We start from the raw sequence: 27,183 nt of genomic DNA, 5'->3' as shown, positions 1-27,183 counted from the left end.
TTGGGGGTGGAGTGGGGAGAAAATAGTTCTGTTTTAGATACAGTGAGTTTCAGATGGCTAGAGGATGTACAGTTTGAGATGTCTGATAAGTAAAGTAGCTGGTGATGTAGCTAACACTGGAGTACAAGAAAAAAACTAGGGCTGGATATATAGATCTAGGAATCATTGAGCATAGAGATGATCATGGAACTCAAGGGAGGTGATAAGATCACCAAAGAAGAGTGCAAGGAGAACAGAGAATAGGGTCCAACATAGAGCTCTCTCTTTCCTCTTTTACCCAGTTCTATTCTCTTCTACATGCCTTCTCCTTTCTCCTTTCTCTTACTCCTTTTCTTGGTTCTACTTATCTTTTTACTTGAATATTTTCTCCCTTCTTCCTATGGTACAATTAAAGTCTTAGTGACTCTCTCAGATCTTGCTTGGCCCTATTTATCTCAGAGCTATAAAGAATTCTGATCACTTCTCTACATATTGAAGTAATGTCCAACTTGTGTGCCTAAGGGTAGTAGGAGAAACTGAAACTGTCTTTTGGGGACATCTCAGATTCAGTGGGCTGGAAGGGACATTAAAATCTGATACTTGACCACTCCTCTAATCTTGAGTGGTACCAGGATCTTATGCTATAGGCCCACAGGCAGGAAAATGCTAAAAAAAAAATCTCTCTGAGACTTAATTTTCTATTTTGTAAAATGGTATTCATAATATTTGCGCTGCCAACTTCATGGGGATTGTTTTAAGGAACAAATAAGATAATGTATGCAAAATACTAACCCTAAAGAGCCATATAAATGTCAATGTTCTCTTGTAATGATAATAATAATGGGAAATGTCAAGGGTTGAAGGCTAAAATATACTGATTTTTATTTTTCTTGAATGTCATCAGCAACGATGACAAAATAACAATTCTGGCATATGGCTGGCAGTCACCCATTGCCAAGTTCATGTTAGCTTATCAACCCGTGTGAAGGTGCTGCTCCTTCCTCTTCCTCCTACGTGCTCCAAAGCCATTGTCTTCCTCTGACAAGGCAACGAAACACTAATAGACCCTGCATTTGGCTGTCGTAAACACCATGGAGAGATGATCTCTCACTTTGCCTCCCCCACTATCTTATTTTTGGCTAAGTTTTCCCTTGTGCTCACTGGAACCGGGTTGTTTGTTTTCCCCTTCGAATATAAATGTTGCCTTTGGGAGACAGGAAGGGAATTCATCTGCCATTTTTCACTTCACAATTCAAAGGAAGCCCTTTTGAGATTGTAGAAGTTTAATGATGTCCCGTGGAAGATAATTATAGCCCCCAAAGAACAAAAGAAACTTGGAAAGAGTTGGCGAGAAAGAGAAAATCAGATTTACTGCACATTATGCAAAGCTGCAACCATAGGAGGGGAAGGAAATGAGAGAAGAGGAAGGCAAGCATCACTATGAAAAGGTACTGAGCCTCTGGTCAAATGTATCTATAAAAATTTTTAAATAAATGGTCATGCAAATGGACTTTATGGACAGAAATCACTTTAGACACCTTCTCCAATTACACCTTTTGGAACTTCTGGATAGAAGCGGCTAGGATGAAGAGAGGCAGAATGGGGTCATGAAAAGAATGCTAGAGATGGAGTTGGTAAAGTGTGTATCTTGGTTCCACCACTTGATAATATTTGTGTGATATTAGGCAAGTCACTTAACTTCTCTCTGCCTCAGCTTCCTAATGAAGAAAATGGGACTTTAAAACTTTGCAGTCTCTACTTCATAGGGTTGTTGTAAGGAAAATGCTTTGTTTGCATATGTTGATATTATTGAAAGTTGTTGGGTTGTTTTTTTTTTAATTCATGCCGGTATTTTCATCAATATGGTGATTAGCTTCCTCTACCAATGCTGACCTTCTTTCTTACCTTCTTTGCAATTTAAAATCTTTGGGAGGTTACCATGGTCATAAACATCACCAGTATGTGCCAAAAGTAGGACTTAAATCCAGGTCCTTCTTACCCTAAGACTAGCTCTATCTATTGTGCAACACTTCCTCTCATTACCCATATAAAATCATAGGACTGTAACAACTGTTCTTGTTCATCCATCCATCCATCCATCCATTCATCTAGTCATTTATTTATTGTCAGACCTGCACCCTGGGCCTTTCTTGTGAGGCAGGAACCTCTGGAGTTTGTGCTCTGTTGGTATCACTATCTATCCAGGGTTATCTGAACATAATGATAAGGGCTTGGAGGAAGGCATTTATGGAAGGTGCTGGTACTGTTGACATCATTAAGAGTGCTGATATTGCCAAAAGCTATTAAGTATTTGAATCTAACCTTGTAAGGAAAAATTTCAATTCCTACTTTAAAATGTTAATGGAACTATTTGAAATAAGAAGCCAACTCTCAGCCAACCACATAGTTATTGTTCCTATTCACTGCTCCTGTCCTTCTCTCCATTCTAATCCTCAGCTATCAGTGATATTCCTAACCCATTGATCTACTCCTCTATTGAATAAATTCCAGTGGCCTACTGTTACCTCCAAGATGAAATGTAGAATTCTCTATTTGACTTTTAACAACCAAGTCTGGCCTTTTTCCAGTCTTCTCAAACTTTAACCACCTCTCCGTGTACTATATGATCCAGTTCCACTAAACACCACTCCATCTCCTGTTGCCATATTTCTTTCAATGGCTTTCCCCACATCTGGAATGTCTTCCCTTCTCATTTCCAACTTCTAGCTTCCTTGTTCTCCTCCAAGACTCAGGTCAAATCCTACCTTTCAAAATTTTCTAGGCCCCCCTCCTAGTTCCTTTCTTCTGTGATTATCTTCCTCTTACACTGTTATAGTGCCAACACAATATTCATAGCACTGACAGAAACTGTAAATATTCTGGCATAGCTCTCAATTGCAAAATATAACAGACTCTCCATATAGAAGACAGAAGCAAAACATGTATTCAGACACCAGAAAACTAAATCCCAACACAGGAAACTTAATCCATCATAGCGACATAGAAGTTAATACACCACAATGCAGTAGAATGTCACAACATTCATTAACCTTCCCACAAACCAACACTCACAAGCCTAGCTATTTCCCTAGGTGCATCCTCTCTCTCCCACCATCTAGCTATACTGACTCCCAGCTTCCAGTGGGCTCTGCTTCCACCCTTCAGCAAATTCCTCCTACCACAGACTCCATGTGATTACATTCAGTCTATTAGGAGACAGGGATTTTCAAAGCAGGGAAGATCTTCAAATTACCATTACCATTACAGCTGTACATATATTCTACATACATATTGGTTTGTACCTCATCTCCCCCATTAGAATGTGAGCTCCTTAAGGGAAAGAACTATTTTTTTCTTTTATTTTATCCCAGGTCTTAGCTTGTACATGGTAGTCATGTTTCAGTCATATCTGAATCTATGAACCCATTTGGGGTTTTCTTGGCAAAGATACCAGAATGGTTTTCCATTTCTTTCTCTAGCTCATTTTACAGATAAGGAAACTGAGGCCAATGGGATTATCGACTTGTCCAGGGTCACAGAACTAGCAAGTGTCTAAGGACAGATTTGAACTCATGAGGATAAGTCTTCCTTATTCCAGGCCTGGCTCTCTACCACTGTGCCACCTAGCTGCCCTGACACATAATAAGCATTTAATGAATGCTTGCTTATTGATTGAATGATTATTATATTTTCCCCTCTTCTCTACTTGTACTTTTAAAACTATTCAAATCTCAAAGTCAATAAAATCCCATCTGCTTCAAAGATACAGAGTAAACACTGGGCTACTAAAAACTGAAACAAACATCTTAGTCTAATATCACAGATTCAAAAGATTTGCTTTTTCTTTTCTGTCATTGCAATCAGACTCAGTAAAAATAAATATCTTCAGGATAAAGCTTTTGCAATGTTGTTACTATGACCAACATTACTGTTTCAACTTTTTATCCACCCTCTCCTTAACTTGGGGGCAGCTAAATGGGGCAGTGGACAGAGCACTAGGCATAGAGTCAGAAAGACGTGATTTCAAACCCAGCCTTACTAGCTATGTGACCCTCAGTAAGTCACCTAACCCTGCTTGCCTCAGTTTCCTCATCTATAAAATGAGCAGGAGAATGAAAGAGAATCAGACACAACTGAAAGACTGAATGATAGCAAAAATGAACTTGTCCTTTTTAAAAAGATATTTTGATAGGTGTATTTCAAGATAATTGGTTTTCTTTGTAATGCTATACACCGTATTTGGTGCATCTTAAAATTTTATTCTGAGAAGAAATCCATAGGTTTCACAGATAGCCAAAATGGTACATTTCACACCCTATCTTAATGAATAGATGAAGGGATGAATTTTCCTAGCACTTTGTTTATATCTATAAAAAATAAATCCAAAATAAAGACCTTTGATATTTTAGACCTTCACTTGAGAATTCTGATTTGTATAATTTTTATTAGTCTTCACTACCTTTCTAAAAAAAATTGTCTCCATTCCCTAATTCCTTCCCCCCACCCCTAATTATTAAAACAATGTCTATCTCATAATAGGTACTCATACTATGTAAAGTAATAGGGATAGATGGTTAGAAGGGAAGTAAGGGAAAGACAGATATTTTAAATTTTTAAAGGAAATATTGATTTGTGGAAAAAATGCCTTCCTCCATCAACAATGTTCTAAATCACTAAAATAACTTCAATTCTCTAGCAAGAGTAATAGTTTCTAGGAAAGCACATTGTTGCTAGTCTTTGTTAACAGGAATTTAACAACCTTTGTTCAAAAGAAACAAATTCAAAATCTAGCATCCTCCTTTTTACTCCAGAGCCAAAAAATGCATAACAAAAAAACAGCACAACCAACCCCAAAAAATACCAGAAAATTTTCACTTTGTCAATAATTCTATTCTATCAATCATTCAAAAATACATGTTGCTGAATCTAAATGTTTCCTGTTAGGCAAAACAGAATGATTTATGTAACTATAGACCAAACTGTAATAAAATAATAGACTTGAGACAGCAGATGCTTTCCCGTTTTATCTGAAGATAAATACTAGTAACCACTGAAAACATTTTCTAGTCTAACTACTTCATTTTACAGATAAATAAACTGAATATGCAGAGGTTCAATGGTTTGGTCAAGGTCACATAGACTTAAGGAGAAGAGCCAGAACAAAACCAAGGTTGGCCCATTCCAAAATCAGTGCCTGTCCCATTACACATGGCCTTTAAATGTGGTGATCTTAGAAATTTACCTTCAAACTAAGATTCCCCACTCAACAGCAGACTACTATATGACATTTGGTTAGTAAAGCACTAGTATCGTAGCAATGAGTTAAGACCCAACTGATTTGAAATATAAAAGTTAAATTAAAGGTTCTCATAAAACACACTATCTCCTACACATATGGTAAAAAGTATGGAATATTCTAAGACATAATCATGAAACTGACATTTTCCAACAATCTGCTTAGTGGCAAAATGAAGCAAGGTGTAAAACAGAGGGGGATGTGCACATCCAGGGTGTTCGGCATTGAAATGAAAGATGCTTCATGCAGAGTCCAAGTAGAAAAAGGATTTCTATTGATGGATGGTTTCTCTAACTGTCCTTTATTCAGAAACAATCTTATTTGTTTGAACACAGGAACATGACAGAAACACTTTAATGAAATCCACAATGACTCAAAAAAGATTGGCTTTTCCACTTATGTGCAAAATAACAGCATGGATGAAAAATACATACGGTTCAACATACAAACAGACAGTTGGTATGAACAACTCATTGAGCTGGTCCATCGTAGGTTCTACAGATGCTACATTGTTGTGAATCTCAAAGAGTGAAAAAGCAATTGGGGAGAAAATGAGAGGTTTATATGAGACAACTTAGCCAAGTCATCAACAGAATCATAATGTTTATATGATATTTAACTATGCCAAATCTACAGAATCAGAATAAAAAATAATTTAAAAAGTCATGAAAAGAAGGATGATAGGTGTAAGTAGGCTAGAGATGTAGTGTCAAACTCAAATTGAAATCGGTACTAAACTATACATAAGGATCCCTGTAGGCTGCATATTGACTTAGAAAACCACATATTATCATTATCTATGTTCTAAGGTATTTTTCTTTATTTTGCTAAATATTTCCCAATTATATTCTAATCTGGTTCAGGGTGGTAAGAGAATTTGAAGAAGTTCCCTGTGCCTTAATGAACCTCACCTGGAGTCCAATAAGAGAAGCTTGCTGGGGGGGGGGGGGGGGGGGGGGGGGGGGGGGGGGGGGGGGGAGTGGGTTTTCAGGAAGGTTTACACCTTTTGTTACTTTGTAATTAGGCAGTGTATCACTAAGGTTGTGATGTCCTCTGACCCTGAAGAAATGAATATGTGTCTATGTATTCGTATATGTATTGTGTTTGTGTGTGTGTATACACACACACACACACACACACATACCCTGAGGTGAGTTTTTGCTTTGGGGTTCACTTATGGGAAAAGTTGTGTGATATGGCCAGATGTAACTCTGGATACCTGTCGAGCCCCTCTGCTTTGAAAACCCAGATGCTGGTGTTTCTCTCTCTGGTAACTAACTATATATGTATGGTCAGACAGAAGCCCTGTTTTTTGCATTGTGTTATTTTCTCTGTCTATATTTTTGTCTGCTTGTAATTTCTACTTGTATATTCTCTGAAGTTCAGGGTTCTGACTTTTCCCCCTAAACCAAGTAAATGATTTATATGTTTGATTAAAGTAAGGTTGTTAACCTTTTGGATTTGCTTTCCTTTAGAAGAGCAGATCAAAGAACCTGTGCTAGCAGCCACCCTGGATATGCTAGGGTGTTTGCTGTTATGTGTAGCAAGCAGCAACATATTTGACACCCCTAGACTAGAGCAGGATATTAAAAGTGAAGTACATTTGAAGAGCTGTACAAAATATTTCATCATGGACATTTATGTCCTTAAAAGGAAGTAGGCAGCCATGACTAGTTCTAAATCCTATAATCCCGACTAATGACAATAAGGGATAATGAGTGATGATCCTAGGACTGGTACCAAAAGAAAAAAAATTAAGGGATCTAGCCAAAGACTTTTGTCATGTTGGGTAGATCCTTTATGGAGAATATAAAGAACAACTGTTGTGTGTGTGTTGTTGTTGTTGTTATTGTTTTTAAATATCAGGGAAAAGAAGAGAATCAAAGAAAGGATAGAACCAATACTCACAGGTTAAAGAATGTTGAGAACAGATGATAGAGAGAAGACAGAACTAGGATATTGTTGCTCTGTTTCTGTTTCTCTTCTGAGGAAAATGACCTTTTGACTGGAGTGAACAGAACATTCATGCCTAATGAGAAGTTGATACAAAAATAAGTAGGCAGATCATAAGAACTGAGATAAGCTCAAGTTCAAGGCCAAATTAACTTACAGCACAGAGCCCCTTAAAGAATTGGTAGATTTCTGAATCGTATGTCTAGGATGTCCTTCTTTCTCACTTCCAACTTCTGGTTTGGGGGATTTAGTAGACTGCAAATTTTTAACAGTTGATGGTTTGATATGCCCCTCTGTCTCAAAAAAAGCTGACGTGATCAGCTGGAATGTACAACAAACAGGATAAACACCAAACTTAAAGATCCTGAGAATCAGTTGCAGGAACTGAGTACGCTTATAGGGAAGAGAAAATGTAGAGCCCAGGTGAGACAAGGGTTACTGAAGTCTTTGAAAGCCTGTAACATAAAAGACAGACTAGATTGGAGCCACTTAGTCCCTAAGACAAAAACTCTAAGCAGTGATGGAACAGTAGAGCCCAACTTCTACTTAATAGAAGGAAAAATCTTGTTAACAGGATTATCTCAAACTAGAATAGGATGCCTTGGGTGGTAGCTGATGCAAAAGAAAATTGTCTCAAAAGGAGGTTTGATGATCACTTTCATTCATTCATTCATTCAAAAAACATTTGTTAAAAGTCAGAAAGACCGACCTCAAATCTGACCACAGACATTTGCTAATTATGTGACCCTGGGCAATTCACTGTAACCTGGTTTGCTTCCGTTACCTCAGCTGTAAAATAAGCTGGAGAATGAAATGGCAAACAACTTCAGTATCTTTGCCAAAAAAAAAAACTTACATGGGCTCACAAAAAGTAAAACACAAGTGAAAAATGACTAAACAACAACTCAGCGTGTGCCAGGCTCTGTGCTAAACATTGGTGCTACAAAGAGACAAAAGCCAGTCCCTGCCCTCAAGAAGTCCACTCTAGTTGGGGTGTATGTGTGTCTGTCTGTCTGTCTGCCTGTCTGCCTGTCCAGTCTAGTTGGGAAGCATATGTGTGTGACACACATACCCATGTACATATATACATGCAGAGCTACGTCTGTGGCATATTCCATATGCTGTCAGAATTAGTTAATGTGTTGGTTAATTTTGCTGAACATTTTTTCTTTTTTATTTTTAGATACAAGGGAGAGATATATTTGGAAATAAAGGTGATATAAAAATGAAAGTTATCTAAACTTTTTTTCTTTAAAAGGAAAAAGGAAAAGCTGCTGGCTGACACTTTGTAAAGTTATCCGTGCTGATAGAAAAAAAAAAAGGAGATTTGGAAAGTTTTGTTGTTGTTGTAATGTCTATCTTAGGCTAAATGTGCCCTTCTCTAAGCAGACTTGAAAGTGAAGGCTAACAGCATTGAGATGGGATAGCAGTTTTCTGGTTCATCTGGGACAAAGTCCTGACCAGGAACACATTGGTACTTTAGTTATTATCCTGAAACCTGAACAAGATGATACTTCTCAATCACAGACATTTCAAGTCTCTTCTTTATAGCAGTATAGTAGCAAAGTTTCCAAAAATTACAGAAATGAAATGCGGTACCCTCTGACCTGACCTACCCTGTCCCTTCTTCCCCAAAAAATGCAGATGCAATTCTATAAAGGCTGGGAGGCATACAGTATGTAATTTGATTCCTCAACAGTAAGTGCTAAGTGCACATGACCAAATGATTGGGTAACAGTTTCCATAGTGACTACTTCACTTGGCTTAGCTATTTTGGGAATTCAACCAAAACCCAAAGACAGTAAGGAAAACAGAAAGGAAGGAAGGAGGAAAGGAGAGGAAAGGAGAGGAGAAGAAAGGAGAGGAGAGGAGAGGAGAGGAGAGGAGAGGAGAGGAAGAGAGAAAAAAGAAAGGGGGGGGGAAGAAAAGGAAGGAACAAAGAAAAAGAAAGGAAGGAAGCAAGAAAGATCCACAACATATAGCAACTGTCAGTGACACAAGGGAAGAAGCAGTTTTGTTTTCTCTCTTATTTTTCTTCATAGGAATGTCTTTTCTGCAAGCAATTTAAACAAGTGCACAGAGATTACAAACTACACTGTTCTTCAAAGTCCCCTAAGTCAAAATATTCCAGGATTTCCTTTTCCTCCTTTCAGTAAAATATCATGATGAAAAAGGCTACTGATACGTGGTCCAACATTGTCCTGTGAGGTCTCCTGGATATAAGAACAACAGAAGCCTTCCCATGACCTTTCTGCTGAGTTGGACTTAAGACCAGCATCCCCAAGAGTTCTTCCTCAAGCTACAAGACTATCTCATAGAAAACAATGCAAAGATAGGACTTTTAAGCCTTTATCACATTTCTTTCCAGTAAAGGACTATGACCCTGTAGATTGGTTGGGTCTTTTGAAAGCCAGCATTATTTCTCCAAGGGTGTGTAAGTGATTAAATCCATTTTTATTTTCCAGAAAGTAAGGTATTTATTGGGAAAATTGTGTTGCCGTTGTTCAATTGTTTCAGTCATGTCCAACACTTTGTGACTCTATTTGGGGTTTTCTTGGCAAAGATACTGGAGGGGTTTGCGATTTCCTTCTCCAGCTCATTTTATAAATAAGGAACTGAGGCAAATAGGGTTAAGTAACTTATTCAGGGTCACATAGTTCGCAAGTGTCTGAGGCCAGATTTGATCTCAGAAAGATGAGTCTTCTCCTGGCCTGGCACTCTATACACTGCACCACCTGGCTGCCCTCCTGTGAAAACTAGACTCAAAAGTTTCATTTGTCATACTCTAAGTCCATGATTTTATAACCATTTAATGACTAAATGAAATGCTTTGTTCCAACTAACAAGTTATCATCATGTAATCACTCAAAAAGTATTCAACTGTGAAAAAGATCCTAAGACCAAATATTCAATTAGCTATTTAGTTCAAATCCTAATACCTGTGTGACAAATTGCTATCATCTTTTTCTCTCTTGTCCTCAGTTTTCATATCTGTAAAATGAGATAGTTAGACTAGATGACCTCTAAAGTACCTTTGAGTTCTAGAGATGATCCTCCAAGTTGCTGTATGAGAACACCATCCTTTAGGCCAGGATAAAATCAGGTACTTTTTCTGGGGCTTCCCCATGTCCCCAATTTGGAGGCAGGGATCAACAGAACTTGGGAACTCTGTAGCACTTTGGCATTACATTAATTTGCCCAGTGTCCCTTAGTTCACAGGAGCCCTATATAAGGTATGCCATAGAAATCAAAAGTCAATGTATTCAGAATCTTGTCAACTAGATTTGGTTGTCAGCAAAGAAGATGGAAAAACACAGAAAGACAGATGGACCAAAGAATTTAGTGAATTTTAACACAAAAGTCATTCCTATTTCAAAAATGAAGACTTAACCAGCTAAGTAAATAGCATAACTGATATATGTGGAAAACAAATTCATTTGCAAAGAGAATAATAAAAATGCGTTATCCTCCACATATAAAAGATACATCTACTAATTTACATTAGACTAGACCTTGAGTTGGGTATGCAACAATGTCAGTGGATTTGGTAGAATCTAAGCTCATGGAAAATAGGAAATGTTTCATTTGGTCTTCATATCCCCAATGCCCAGCACAGGGCCTGCCATATAGTAGATACTTAATAAATGTTTGTTAATTGATTAATTGAATTGATGGGAGTTAACAATTGTCATTTTCCTTTAACACATTGAGTATATGGATGACCTCAGAACACAGTAGAATTAAAGGACCTATGGAGGACTCAACTTACTTAAATGATTTTGGACTAGCTGCTTCTTTCTAGAGTTCAGCTCCCTTCTCCATAAAATGAGGCCATTGGACTAGATGATATCTTTCCAGGTATACATATATCAATCTTATGATCTTATTAATGGAAGGAAGGAAGGAAGGAAGGAAGGAAGGAAGGAAGGAAGGAAGGATGAACTACCCAGTCACAAACAACAGAATATACATAATATGTAAAATCTGCTTTCCCACGTGGCTTGTAGAAATTAGAATCATTCTCTAGAATTACAACTCATATATTTAAAAAGCACTTGTATAACTGAAATAATTCATCACCATGCATTATTAATCTAGAATCATGAAAATACTTTAAGGTTATGAACTAACTCTTCAGTTTATCAGTTGTACACTGAATTGAAAAAGATAACATAGGGTTGAACCAACTCAATACTCTTGTTATTCAGTCACAATAACCATAGTTTAGAAAGTTCTTAATTCACATTTTATATATGACTACAGTAAAGTCAGTTCCACAGACATGTATTAAAGACTTATCTGGCTTACTTACTTACATGCACCTGGCCCTGGGCTATACTTCTACAAAGAAATAAGAATTTTTTTTGCTGGGAAAATATGTGGGAGTGCACATGTAGCATGTGTACCATGTGCATACATATGAGACAAGTCTTCAATGTAGTTACCTTTATCTGATGTCTTGAGTCCTATAGTGTCATCGGGAACAGAGAGGTGATCTACACTGCTGTTCAATGAGGATGTCTCCTCACTCGATAAAGAGTTCAGAAATCCACTTTCAGATTTGACAAGGCCATTTTCTGAGCCCTCTGGGAGAGCAGGTGAATGGATCTGAACCATTATGGACTGTCCCACATCTTCAGTGATAGAGGAACTGTTGACAATGTCGAGCCAAGATTGCCTTTCTGGGTAGCCTGCCGCTTTAGATGTGGAAGAAGATGAGCTGCTGGGTGATTTGACTGAACTCTCCAGGGAGGAAAGAGAACAGGATGGTTCATTCAATACAAGTGAGGATGAAGATGCTTCCTGCGGACCCTATTATTCACAAGAAAAAATCAGCTCATCAGTTAAAGAAAAAATATCCAACACATACTTTTAAAAATAAATTTTATTGCTATCTCTTTTTTATGTCACCTACATTTCCTACAGTAACTTCATCCCATTCTCTCTGAGTGCACATCTTAAAATAATGAAGGGAAAAATAGAAAAAAATAGTAAAACTGATAAGCATATTTTAAAAGTTTCATGATATCCTTAGTTTTCCACATTGATGGTTCCCCATCTCTACAAATAAGTGGGGGGAGTTGTATCCAATATCTCTTCTTTGGAGCTGAGGGTGGGAATTAAAATTTCACAGCACACAGTTTAGATTGCTTTCCCATACATACTTGTAATAGGCATTTCCTCTCATATTCCAAAAGTCATAGGACTGTTAATGAGTCACTTAATCTCTAGTCTGACTCAGTTTCTATATCTGTATATACCAATGTTCTTTATCTAAATCTGAAACAGATAATAATAGCACCAACTTCCCAGGGTTGCTATAAGGATTAAATGAGATATTTGTAAAGCACTTTGCCAATGTTAAAAGCACTATATAAAATACTAGCTGCTGCTAATTTGTACAGTAGAAAGAAAAATTTAACTTAGTAGCCAGAAGAGACATGGTTTTTATCTTTATTCTGACATTTACTAATTGGATGACCTCAGGTAACTAATGTAACCTCTTACAGTTTCATTTCCCTCCTATGTAAAATGAGAATAATAAAATTTACAGTTCCTACTTTGCATAATTATGTCAAGGAATGTGTTTCATAAACCTTATAGCACTACATAAATGTGAGTTGCTTACTAATATAAAAATAACAACAGAGGATAATTGTGATTTTAGTCTGATTAACATCATTAATCTTGTCTATATGTTACTTTTTTCCAAATATTTTTGGATACCTTCCAACTCACTATTCTCAGATGTAAAGACCGCTATCATCTTTCCTACCCCTTGTTCATGTCACTCACCTTTGACAGACGTTTTTTCTTTAACTTTTTTCACCATTCGGATCATATCTCAAACTACATGAGTTTGTTTCCATCACTTAATATACAGATATTGGGAGGAAACGTCAGAGAAATATGAAAAGGAGGGAAACAGCAAAAACTGGAGCTAACTAGGAAGTGGTCAGTGACATAGGTCAGGCCAATATGAGCCCCCTACCTTTATAGAATATCTTTCAACAATACTGATATAGTTCTTTTCGGTTTATAAAGTGCTTTCGACTATTAATCAATATTGCATCATAAAAAATGTTCCCATTGAGATCATCTAACAGTAATGAAGAAGTCACTAAGTCACAGACTGAACTATTATCTAGGGCATGTGGCTGGCACAGTGAATAGAATGACAGGCCTGGAGTCAGGGAGATTCATCTTCCCGAGTTCAAATCTGATCACAGACACTTACTAGCCATATGACTCTGGGCAAATCATTTAAGCCCATTTGTCTCAATTTCTCATCTGTAAAATGGAGAAGAAAATGGCAAACCACTCCAGTACATTTGCTAAGTATACCCACAAATGGGGTCACAAAGAGTTGGGCATGGCTAAATTATTATCTGCCCAGTTCCTCTCAAGGGAGATAGTGGACCCTAAATATACAATCCTAAATGTGACTGATTTCCCTCTAAAATAGAGTGGGCTTGGTACAAAAGTGCTTCTGAAGTCAGAGGACCCAGGTTCAAATCTCACTTCTGACATTTCCTTGGTCAAGTCCATTAACCTCCCCAGTCCTTGATATCATCTTCCACTAGAAAATGAAAGAAGGTAGATTAGCTGCCCACTGAGGTCTCTTCCAGCTCTAGCTATATCTATGATCCCTCAGGTTCCAAAACAATTCTGGGCTCTAAGGGTGAAGACCAGAAACACCAGATAATTTAGTATATTCCCAACTGACTACATACTAGCTATGAGGGAGTTATGCCAAAAAATTTAAAAGGTATTGTAACTTGGGACCTATGAACTTTTTTTTTAATAATTTGATAGGGGTGGCTAGGTGGCACAGTGAATAGAGCACCAGCCCTAGAGTCAAGAGGACCTGAGTTCAAATCCGGCCTCAGACACTTAACACTTAACTAGCCATGTGACCTTGGACAAGTCATTTACCCCCAATTGTCCTGCCTTCCCCCCTCCAAAAAAAGCAAAATAATAATATTAATTTGGTAACTGCAAATAATAGTAACAATAATTATATGACATATTGTCATGATTATATAAAATAATTTTTATTCTATTAGCTTATAGAATATCTTATTTAGCATTTACATAGTCTTCGTACAGGTACTATGCTAAAGCAGTTCCAAAATATTATTTTATTTATTCCTCACAACATGAGATAGGTGCTATTATTATTTCCATTTTTCAAATACGAAAACTAAGGCAAACAGAGGTTGAGGAACATGCCCGAGGTCACTCAGCTAGTCTGGGGCTAGATTTGAACTCATGATCCTGACTCTAGTCTAGCACTCTATCCACTATGCCATCTAGCTGCTTCCATTTTGAAACTATATTTCAATGTATTCAATTGGTTTCTTTTATAATCCTATGTATTTTCTTCTATGCACTTAACAGCACTGTTCTAAGAAGGGGTCCATGGGCTTTACTCAGTACATCAGACTTGCAAAGGAGTCCATGACACAAAAACAGTTATGAACCCCTGATCTAGAATCTTTTCCCAAGGAGTTAAAAAAAATGAGAAATCATGGAAGCATTTGGCTAGGAACCTAAGTTGAGTCCTCTTTCTCAATAAAAATAAATTTGTGTAGATATGAAAAATTCTTCTTCTGGATACTTTAGTGGGACAAAAGAAGAAGTATATCAATTTTCTTGGACACTCTGAACCCTTAATGCCAAAAAGAAGCAATTTGCTAAATGATACCATAATGATATGCAGGAGTTACTTCATACCAAGTAGAATGTCCAAATAATACTACAAGAAAAGCTTATCCATTGGAGGGATCCAGAACAACTAATATCAGCAAATATTAAGCCATACTTCATGCCAGTTCAATTCAATGTCATGTCCTGTTGCAAGTTATTTTTGTAGCTTGCTGTGGCTACATGTTCTACTTCCTATTCTAAACAGAGATCAGGAAAAAGCTTTTCCTGTGGCTCCTGCTGATGCCTTTTTAGTGTGATAAAAGCAAAACTTGGTAAGGGTTCCAGGTTTACAAGGATTTTTGACAACACTCCTCATAAGTACATTAATAAGTATATTTATATAAAGTTTGCAAAGAGTTTTACACTGGAGATCGTATTTGATGGTCACAATGATCCTGGAATAGGTGCTATTATTATCATCTCTATTTTACAAATGAGAAAACTCAGATATAAAGAGATTAGATAACTAGACAAACCAGGGTCACATAGCCAAGAAGTATCTGAGTCCCTGTTGGAGATCAAGTTTTCCTGACTCCCACTCCAGTGCTCTAATTAACACACCACCTAGCTGCCTTAAGACAGTTAAAACCAGAAAATCCTGCTTAAAGAACCAGAGGACTTGCTTTAAATGTCTACAATTTTGGTAAGCAGTATTCATGAAAGAGTGATGAAATAGAAAAAGCATTGGATTTGAAACTGGAAGATGTGTGTTTGAATCCCAGCTCTACTCACTTATTACCTGTGGGACATTGGCAAATCACTTAACCTCTCTAGGCCTTGGTTTCCTCATCTGTAAACTGAAGGAGTTGGACTAGATGTCCTCTGAGGTTCCTTCCAGCTGAAAATCTATTATGGCACAAGTATTTTCCTGTTGGTGACATTATATATAGGACTTAATCTCTTTGGAAATTACTTTTCTCATGTGTAAAATGGAAATTAATAGCTTTTGCATTACCTGCTTAATAGGATTATGGAAAGGATCCAACTAGCTGCTTACAAACTAATTTGTAAGCCTCAAGGCGCTAGATAAGTATAAACCAAAATTATTAACTGCACATAGACACAATGTCAATGTTAGCAATCAATTTATTTTAAGATTTGTGGGATTATTTGCATATTGATACAAAGAGAAGCAGAGGAAGGAAGGAAGGAAGGAAGGAAGGAAGGAAGGAAGGAAGGAAGGAAGGAAGGAAGGAAGGAAGGAAGGAAGGAAGGAAGGAAGAGAGGAAGGGGGGAAGTTGCGGAGGGAGGCAGGAAGGAAGGAAAGAAGGAAGGCAGGAAGGAAGGAAGGAAGGAAGGAAGGAAGGAAGGAAGGAAGGAGGGAGGGAAGGAAAAGAAAAGAGGACCCAGAAAAAATAACAGAGGAAGGTAAAGAAAGGCAATGGGGCCACAGAGGAAGAAAACAAATAGGAGGAAGATAAGAGACTCTAACTTTTGTCTGCCAAGGATAAATTTCATGTAAATCTATTGCCTATTTCATGTAGATCTATTATAAAAGCAACAGAGAAACATTTACAAAAGACAAATTAAATTGGGGCTTGAAGCTTTATAGCTACCAGGTGCCCAGATAGCTTTTAGCCAAATGTCCTTTCCCCAGCAAGGATTCAATATGATTTATTCATTCAAAGCATCATAAACATTTCAGTGCAAAATTTATAAGTTACAAGAAAATCTATGACTCATCAGAGAAGAGACTAGACATCTGGATTCCTTATGGAATAATGCCTTCATCAAGAATCAATGATGTACCTCCCAGACACACCATTATAACTTTCTCCTTTGGCAGAAACACAGAATAATCAATACTGGTCTTGTACATGTAGGATAACCAAATGACCTTAAAAAATACTGCATTAAATCCCTTCTTTTTACAAAGGACTTAGCCAAGTTAATTTCTTTTTCTTAGGTCATCTATATATCCAGTAGTAGAATAAATGTGAATGTACCCTGTTCACAAGACTTTGTAACTTAACATGTCCTGGACATTTGGGGCAGGCAGGTCTTCCCACTTCTAACTGCTGTGACTCAGGAATTTTAACTCCCATAAAACTTCTTCCAGATGCCAAAGAAACCAAAATAAATTTTAAGTATAGGCTGAGTGTCATGTATGGCCAATTAAATCTAAAGTAACTCCATTTTTCCCTCATGAAAACATTAGCAAAATTGAAATGATCTGTTTTGGAAAGCATGCCATTTTTTTTTTCATTTGACTGGTGCTATTTAAAGCCAAATTAGACAAATTTTTTTCTCCCCACATTCTCTTGTTTTCAAAACATTTTTTTACTCCCAAGTAAATGATACATCTATTTATTTAAGAAACTTGGTTCAACCATGAGCTAAAGGCAAGTTCTTTCCCCTTGAGCTATTTGAAAACATGAAATTGATCTTGTGAAAATTAATCAAACAGAAGCGCTGAGAGTCTGCAATCAGGAAGGCATGAGTCAACATACTAACTGTAGGAGAAATTAGTCAAAGCCAACATAAAGAAGAAAAACAAAAGAAAAACGGGAGACTAAGCATAGCTAAATGACAAAGGGTAGGAGGCAGCACATTTTCCTTCACTGGTTTCTGGTCAAATCATTGAATATAAGACTAGTTAATAACTACTTCTAGGGTAGCTAGGTTGTACAATGGTTAGCTCACCAGGCTTAGAATCAGGAAGACTCTTCTTCCTGGGAACAAATCTGGCCTCAGATGCTGACTAGCTGTGAGAGCCTGGCAAAATCACTGAATCATGTTTGCCTCAATTTCTTCATCTGTAAAATGAGTTGGAAAAGGAAATGGCAAACCACTCCCATATCTCTGCCAAGAAAATGTCAAATGGGCTCAGGAAGAGTCAGACACAACTGGAAAACAACTGAACAATACTAACTACTTCTAACTAGGTGTTTATTTGTTTCCTTTATGATATAGGGGAAAGGACATTAGAAAAAGAATGAGAAGGGCTTAATTCTAGTATTAGCTTTGCACTAAAGCCCTGGGGGTTCTTAGGAGGGTTCTCTAACCTAACTTCACACATTCTGCCATCCAGAAGTGCTGGTCTCCTTGCTGTTCAATGAAACAAGCCACTTGGCACCTCCTGACTCAGCATTTTCACTGGCCATCCCTTATTCCTGGAACACTCTCCCTCCTCATCTCCGAGCCTCCCTGCTTCCATAGCTTCCTTCAATTCTTGTCTAACGTCATACCCTTCATAAGCAGGCTTTCCTTAATATTGATGACCTCCCGTAGAGACAATTTATTCTGTTGATATATAATTGATTTTTTATGTTGTCTCGCCCAGTAACCATTGGCTCATTGAGAGCAAGGACCCATTTTCACTCTGGGGTTTTTTGGTATTCACAGCATTTAGCACAGTATCTGGCAGATAGCAGGGGTTTAACATGTGCTAGGTGACCAACTGCAAATAAATATTTGTGTCACAATCTCAGTTCTCTCACTCATAAAATGAAGATCATAATTCTTGCCCAACCAACAAGAACAGGAGTGTTCTGAGGAGCAAATGAGAAAATGAATAGGAATGTTCTATGAAAATGTACTATTGTTGATTTGTGTAAAATTACTGATTAAATAGAGATGATTATGGTTACATCCACATAATGGTACAATAACCATTCATTTATCCATTCAATAAATGTGTGCCTAATGAATGCTTTGTTCAAGGATAAAACAATGACTAAAGCATGGAAAATTTATATTCCAGCTGGAGATATAATGGATTCAAGGTAGTTCCTGAAAAATGCCATGTTTAATCAGATTGTTTAGTGATCCCAAAATTAATTTCATCATTTCTCCCATCCTGAATTTACTGAAGTGACCATTTATTTTAGCATTATGGAAATATAACCAGAGAATATGGGTGTCTAGGATTTTCTTTTTATGTTTTCCATTAATTCTCCATGGAATGTTGGACAAGGCACTTAAATCCTTTGTGCTGAATTCTGTAAGCCACTTCACTAAAAGAGATCAGGCACATAGAAATGCATTATTTAGTTACCATGTTCATTTTCATGTAGAAAAAATCTGCACTGTGATAAAGATTTTAAAATAATATTGTAAAATTCAAGTTAACATCTAAGGCTAAAAACAACTTGGCTGCAATTATACATAGGAAAGCAAATATTTTTTATTAAAAGTGCAGTTCTAACCCAGCAAAAGAATTTTACATTTCATCCATCCATTAACTCATTTACCATTCGAAAATAGTTACTCAGTATCTACTGTCTTCAAGACACTTTGCCACAATGGCACAGAGAATATAAAAATGAGTAAGATCCAGGAGAAGCCCCTAATATAAAAGGGGGGAGATAAGGTATGCAAATAACTATCACATAAAGTAGAATGTGTTAGGCGGTGAGCGACAACACGGAATAGTGGGAAATTCAAAATCTGTCTAGGGCGAAGAGGATGATTATCTTAATGTATCTGAAGAGCTGTCATTTAGAAGACAGATGAGACTTGTTCTACTTGGCTCCAGAAGGAAGCATAAGGAACAAGGGCTAAGATGAAAAATTAGAGCAAATGTAAAAGAAAAAATTTCCTAAGGATTAGAGTTAACCAAACATACAATGGACTATTTTACAATGTAGTAGATTTCCCTTTTCTGGAATTCTTCACATCAAAGCTGGATGATGCCTTATCAGGTATGGTGTAGAGGTGATTTCTATTGCCCACCGGTTGGACTAGATGGCCGCTGAAATTCCTTCTAACTTGAGATTTTCTGATTCTAAATGGATGAGATAACCAAGGGAGAGACTATATACACAGGAGAAAAGGGCACTGAAGGCAAAACACAAAGGAATTTAGAGATAAAGAAGAGGATCCACCAAAAGTTGCAAGGTGTAGTGCTGATAGAAAGAGATGGAAGTAGAACCAGGTCATATACTAGCATGAAAAATGTCAAGGAAAGTGTTGAGCACAATTAAACAACATAGAGGAGACAAGGAGAATGAGAAAACTATTAGATTTGGCAACAAGGAGATGACTTTATGACAAATGTCTGTTTTATGAAGGCAATTAATGCTTTTGCAAGGCGCAAAGAATGGGAGATAAGAAAATGAAATCAATGAGCATAGACTACTCTTTCAAGAAATTTGACCAGGAAAGGAGAAAGAAAGACAGGACTATGAAATAAGGAGGAGCAAAAATTGAAGGCAAAGCTTTTTATTGACTGGGGAGAACTGAGAATGTTTGCAAGCGGAAAGAAAAAGGCCATTTAGTAGGAGTGAAGATGGAAAGGAGAGGGTATGATTGATGGAACAAGGCCCTGGATGAGATTATAAGGAATGGAATCAAAGGCAAAGATAGAGAAGAATATCTTTTGAAGGATTAATACATTTCTTACTCTGAAATAGGAGAGTAAAGATGAGGAAATCTGAAATATGAGGAAAAGATGGTTGAGAGTTTAGGAAAAAACATAAGGCATTGATGAGGGAAATGGAGTTTATGTTAGGTATCTTTGGGAATTTTTTGGTGTTGTTTTGATGGTTTGGTTGTTTTTTTGCTTTCTTCTGTTTTGTTTTTCAGTAAAGCAATAAATTAGACCAACCATTGTGAGTGGAATAGAAACAGAGTTGGACGACGGAGGGCAGCAGATTTGGGAAAATACCATAGAGAATTTGCTATGGAGTCAACAAGCCATAAAGGTTCATAAGGGCTCAGATGAAGTTAGATAGCATATTTAATATACTTGTAAGATATTACATTTAAAACCAGTATAAAACATTGATAACCAGTATAAAAATTTGTATGTCTAGAATTTTTTAAGCTTACCTAAAAAGTTGCAAAAACAAGGAGTCCTTGAACTTTTCTTTAAAAAAAATGCTGCATGAAAAATATGTATATATAATGCACATATACATACATATAATATTCACCTCTATACAGCCATGGACAAAGCACAACCTCTCAATACCTCAAGCAATCGTATTAAGACTAGAAACTGTAAATTTCTGATATACATCACTAGGAATGTCCATACCAGTAACTACCTATACTGATGAAAGCACATACCTGGGCTTTGAATCTGTATACTACCTATGGTAGTATAGGTACACTCATTTATGTTCCGTCAAAGTCAGCTCATTAAAAAAAAAAAATCAACTATGGTATGTTTTATGATTCCTTGGAGTACCATTTGATAAACATGACTTTAGACTAAGGTAATATTATTTTGTTTCCTTTCAAAACATATTAGCTATGGTTGCAGCTCACATTACAAAAATTCAGGTTAACCTGTCTACAGAAGATAGCTCTGTCAAATCAGAACTGATTCTTCTAATTTAATCCGCTCAGTACACAGGTATTCAACTTTTCAAAAACAAATAACAAATACCACCAATGCAAATGTAAACTAAACTAAAACTCACTAATCAAAGAAGAAAACTAGACTACAATACAGATTGCCTTCCTATTTGTATCACAAATCCCCATACTCACAAGGGGAACCAATCACATTTTTAGTTTTAATGGAATATGGTAGCCCTAACTAGACACAAAGTCAAGACAAACAATAAAACCTTTATTAATGACAGAAGCTATTTAGCCACAGACAAACACTTGCTGGCTCATTGATTAAACTCTGTAGATTTTATCTAGCATATGTGAACACTGTGAGATTGGATTTTTATTTTCATTGCCACATGCAAATCACTTAAGACATCAGTGAATAAAGAAGACATCAGTAAATTGAGAAAAGATATTGTCAAATACCAAAGATGATTCTACTTTTAAATTTCCAGTTACATAAGTTGTTTTAATTATTTGAAGGGAGTAAGAGATATAGGAAAATATAAGCACCTTATGTTATTTTATTCATATTTTCCCTTCAAAAATAATTATTTGAAAATATTCAAGAAAAGTGTCTTTGGGAAAAATATACCCCTTTTTGCTTTCTTCCTCTACTCACATCAGCCTTTGTATCTCTGCTAAAATTGTAAACTGACCCAAAAGTGAGTGAGCCAAGTTCTGGTTAGTTTAGCTCTCTGGCTCAGGGCTAATTACATTTTCTAAATTTCATTTGTTCAAACAAAAGTCTTAATATTATTTCAACCCAATGTATTATTCACAAACAGCAGGAAAATGAAAACAAAATCTGGCTGGGAAATATGGAAGAGGGAAGATGATGTTCTTTTGAAAAAGTGAAACAAAACTGTTCAACATTTATCTAATTGATCCAACAATCTCTTTGGAAGCTTCATAACTATTATAATCTGCCAAGGACGTCTCAACTGAGGCTCTTTCTACAAAGTAGATGCCATTGCTAATTCACTGATCTTTTGGGACTGGGATCCCTGAAGGTACTGGGACTGAAATCATCTCATGTTACTGCATCATTAGCATCCCAGAGGAGGTCATAATACTTGGTAATAACTATCATATAGGCTTGTTGAGAGGATGAATGTGATAGAGGGTATAAGAATGCAGCATAAATTATACATCTCAATGGAATAATAAGCAATTATTTCAAAACCAAAATAACCTCTTATTCTATGTTTTGAGTTTTTTTAAATAGTATTGTAATACTTCAGAGTGGACCTTAGATGTCCTTCATACGGATACACCTTCTCTTACTGTTATAACATCTTTTCTAGCTTGCTTGTTTTTATTTTTCTGGGTGTGTGTGTATGAGAGGGAGAGAGAGAGAGACAGAGACGAGAGAGAGAGACAGAGAGAGAGAGCGTGTGTATGTGTGTGTGTGTGTGTCTGTGTGTGTGTGTGTGTGTGTGTGTGTGTGTTTAGAGCAGGCCTGCACAATATATGGCAGGCAGGTCGCTTGCAGCCTGCCAAAGGATTCTGGGCAACCCACCACTGCCCACTCTCTCCTGATTGTCATGTGACCCACAGCAACCAATCATCATCAGTCTCTAGTTACTTTTACTTCAAAAGTGAGCTGCTAAAAATCTATCTGAGGCCAGAAGAATTTTAGCCTATTTTAATTTTGGCCCCTACCTATTGCCAAGTTGTGCAGGTCTGGTGGAGAGAGACTGTTACTATCTCACCCCAGCTGGAAATGCACTAGGCACACATGGGTCCTATCCCACTACTGATCAGCATGGAAGCTTTAGCCTGCTCCACGTTTTCCAACCTATACCAGTTTATACTTTATTATAGTCTGATGATCCCACTCTACTCAGGGACTACCATGTTGGTGCCAGACTTAATGAAAACACCTCATCAGCTTTAGCCCTACTGCAGATAAGAATTTCCAGGCTCAAGTGTTCCACCAGCTTCAGCTTCCCCAATAGCATGAATTATAGGTATGTACCCCTCCATACTTAGAACCATATATCCTTTCTACTTTTTACTTATTCTGTGTGATTCTTGTTTATGTTCCCCCATATGGCCTCAGAAGAAATCTCAATGTTCTAGAAGCCTTTCTTCTAGGTTTTTCTTAACATAAGTTGTGGGCACTAGTACAACACAAACTTTTCACAGATCTTTTTCTCTCTCCCTCATCTTCCCTCTTCCTCTTTTCTCTCTTTCTATCCCTCTACTTCTTCTCCTCCCTCTCTCTCTTTCATCAGATACCTATTTTTCTGATCATATATTCATTTTCCTAAGATGATACATTTTATACCATATCCAATATATAGGACATCATTGGAAATAGGTTATAGACCAATGCTGTCAAACTCAAATAGAAATGGGGCCATTAAACCATACATAAGAACATTAAAGGCCATTTATTGACTTAGAAGTCTACCTATTGACACTATTTTATCATGGTTTTTTTATTTGTTGAGTATTTCCCAATGACATTTTTTCTGGTTTGGTGGCACTCAGGAGGGGCCATGGGTTTGGCACCTCTATTGTAGACTATTTATGTCCATCATCCAGTTCTCTCCATTACCCTTTGAGTCACCCACAATGTGCATTCTATAGAGATTGTGTTGTTCCATCTGGGTTGTCCATCTGTATCCAGCACTTATTTCTGATAAATGAATTGATACACTACCACAAAAGACTATCTAACTACATGTCACAGTCTAGACAATAAATATTGTTCACTTGCTTAATTTTTAATGCATGGTTTGTTAACCAATTTCTTCTGCATAATTATAGATATCATTAAAACAAAAAGAACAATAGCTCACTGGTTTTAAATCCTCACTATTAGCCCCATGAGGACTAATCAGGAGGATAGGTGTATTGCCACTACCCTCTGGATCAAGAGTCAATAAGTGGAAGCCCCCCCCCAAAATTATTCTTTCCTCTCTTCTGAAGATGACTGTGCCCACTGCAAACAGAAATGGATCTCCTTCTTGTATTTAAAAATGTTACTGTGCTTTTTTCTTAAAAATGCAGAAATAATGTGTTACTGTGAGTGATTCATGATCCTTGATATATAAGTATTTTTTAATGCTCTCATCATATGGTTCTCAACATCTAGTAGAGTTCATATGTTCTTCTGGACTTGCTTTATATGTGTATACATGTAAATCTATACACATGACATACATATGTAGATGTGTATCATATGTTTCTAGATGCCCATTCAAATTAGTAATCATAAAATCATAAAATATTAATGCTTGAATCACTCATAAAGAGATAATATAATCCAATTTTCTCTTTTTAGAGATAAAGAAACTGAGATCCTAAGAGGTTACATGGATTACCTTGATCAAATGGTAAAGAGCAGAGCCAGGATTAGAACACAGACTATTGCCGCCACCTGCCCCCCCCCCCGTCTAGGGCTCTTTGTTAGGGCATCATTCTGTTTCCCTTTTACCATGATTCAAAAAGTTAGTTAATGCAGACTGAGTATGCTATATAAGAATATTTAAAATCATTTTGGGTAAAAGATGGCCAAGTCTAACATTTATCTTTCAGTAGGTCAAGGTTCTTTTTCATTTGAAATCTCCCCCAAAGTCCTAATGACCCTTTCACAAAATGGCTCTACCTTCAGAATCTCCAGAACTTGATCAAGATTCTTAGGGTGAATAAGTTGACCCCATATCAGTATGTCCTTATCTTAAAAGAAGGCAATCTCTCCTCCCAACTTTATGTACTACTGCTAATGGTCTTATTATATAAAATTTTCAATCAGTCAATTATCCTCTCATAAAAAAGGAATAAATTTTAATATGTAAAACTCAATACCTCAGTTTCCAGAATATTATACCCAAAATGGGGGTCTTTAGGGTTTGGATAAGAGAGGACTAATGGAAAAAACAGCATGAAAACTCATCAAAATCTTAATTTTTTTCAACCTATACCTTCTGCATGTTATGTTCTACTATAACAAAAACTATATTGAATCAAATAATCCACAAATATTTATTGAGCACTTACTATATGTAAGACATTGTAGGGAATGTAAAGAAATATAGGAAATTATACTAGAAAGATCAGTGAAGTGGAATTAAAAGCCCCTGTGTTCTTGCCTTTATAGTCTGCTTAATTTAGATTTGCTGGTGGTACAATAGGAAAATATCTGTTGTATCCATCCATCTATTTCTTTCCATTGCCAATTCTCCTATCTAGGTCCTTATGTTTGCACACTTGGATTTTTGCAGTAATGTCCTAGCTGTCCTCAGTTTCTTCCTCTATAAAATGGGGATAATGAAACTTGCATCCTCTTCTTCACTTGGTACATAACTACTTCATAAACTATAAAACTATATAAATGTAAGCTATTATCAGAATTAATATTAAATTATTATTATTATTAGAATAAGTTTCCTTAGTAAGAAATGACACCACCAAATATTTTTCATTCTGTAATGTCATTCTTAGAAAAGAGACCAACAAAATTCCAAGGCAATGTAGACCTGTGAGAGGTCAGACAGTTCAGTCCCTCGTTTTTAAGGGTTACTGCTAAACCACAAGTAAGGGAGGAGGGGAGTTGCAAAGGAGCAGATTTCAGCTTCATATAAGGAAAAACCTGCTAACAGATTTATCCAAAAGTAGACTTGGCTACATCAAGAGATAGTGAATTTTTCTTCAATGGAAATTTTAAAGGGTAGTATGGTGGGGCAGCTAGGTAGAGCAACAGATAGTGTACCAGGTCTAGAGTCAGGAAGACTCATCTTTCTGAATTCAAATCTGGACCTCAGACACTATCTGTATGACTTTGAGTAAGTCATTTATCTCAGTTTCCTCCTCTGTAAAATGAGCTGGAGAAGGAAGTGGCAAATCACTCTATCTTTGCCAAGAAAACTCCAAATGGGGCTCACAAAGAGGCAGACACGACTGAAAATTATTGAACAATATGGGTGATTATTTGCCAGAGAAATCATAAAAGGAATTTTTGCTCATATATGGATTTAGATTAGCTGGTCTCTAGGATTCTGGGAAACTACAGATATAAGCTTATCCTACGCACAGAATGTAATATCCTCACTTCTTGTGATAACTAATTCAAATGTTTATTAACTCTTATGCTCAAAAAGTTCTTTGAGTGCTGGATGTGAAGTCAAGAAGATTGAATTTGAATCCTGCCTCAGACGCTTAATAGTTTGGTGACCCTGGGCAAGTCATTTAACTTCTTAGCATCAGTATTCTTATAAAGGGGATAATAATCGCATCTAACTCACAGAGTTGATATAAGGATAAAATGAGGTAATATATGTAAAGTACTTTGCAAATCTTAAAGGTGTCATATAAATACTATCTATTATTATAATTAGAAAAAGCACAAAGTTGAGCGAATTAAAGCAAAGTGTAATGAAGTGCTTAGCATGTTTCTCTTTTTGTTTTGTTATAAAGGATTCTGTGATTTTTTTAAAAAGCATCCTCTCTGCTTCCCAGGCAAACCTGTCAAAATTGTAAATGACAATCACCAGATAAAAAGAATCAGAAGAAAAGGGGGGAAATTCCAAAGGGAAAAAGGGGGGAAATAAAAGAGAAACATCACAAATGACTAAAATGACAAAAAAAAATCCTAGGTCTTATATTCCTGGAAGCAAAGATATGGTAAGTCTTCCTTTCAAGTAGCTTCTTCCACTCCAAGGCAAAGCTAATGGACAGAAATGAGAAAATGAAGGGGAGCAAGCCCAGAAAAGCACCTAGGTGTCTTCTGAGCAAGTCAGAGAATGATTATTCTTAGAAGAGAAATAAGCTAAGACAAGCTATGAAGAAAAAATTAGGATTCAGTTCAAGTTAGGTAAATTTCAAGAGGAGGTACTCAACAAGACTACTATGGATTTTCAAGGGGTAAAAGGCTCAGATTAGGCACAGCTGGAAGTCAGTTAAGAAATGATACCTATTATCAGACATCCCTTTGTATCATAAAGCAATTT

General features: G+C 36.7%; 2 protein-coding genes across 4 annotated transcripts in view; one reads left to right on the top strand and one right to left on the bottom strand.

Annotated features, from left to right (window-relative positions):
• IPCEF1 (interaction protein for cytohesin exchange factors 1) overlaps positions 1 to 27,183 on the bottom strand; it is a 223,400-nt gene that overhangs the window by 24,854 nt on the left and 171,363 nt on the right. For all 3 annotated transcript variants that reach the window (XM_069069630.1, XM_069069629.1, XM_069069631.1), the window contains one exon: positions 11,674 to 12,040. In XM_069069630.1, coding sequence (XP_068925731.1) covers positions 11,674 to 12,040 — 367 coding nt within the window. The remainder of the gene's footprint in view (positions 1 to 11,673; positions 12,041 to 27,183) is intronic.
• OPRM1 (opioid receptor mu 1) overlaps positions 1 to 27,183 on the top strand; it is a 149,352-nt gene that overhangs the window by 122,055 nt on the left and 114 nt on the right. The window lies entirely within an intron of this gene.

Source organism: Petaurus breviceps, unplaced genomic scaffold (genome assembly GCF_028583685.1).
Source record: "Petaurus breviceps papuanus isolate PSGF00001 unplaced genomic scaffold, PetGlider_PUasm1.0 90784, whole genome shotgun sequence".
In the NCBI taxonomy this organism is placed as follows: domain Eukaryota; kingdom Metazoa; phylum Chordata; class Mammalia; order Diprotodontia; family Petauridae; genus Petaurus; species Petaurus breviceps.
This window is presented reverse-complemented; position numbering and strand designations above follow the sequence as displayed.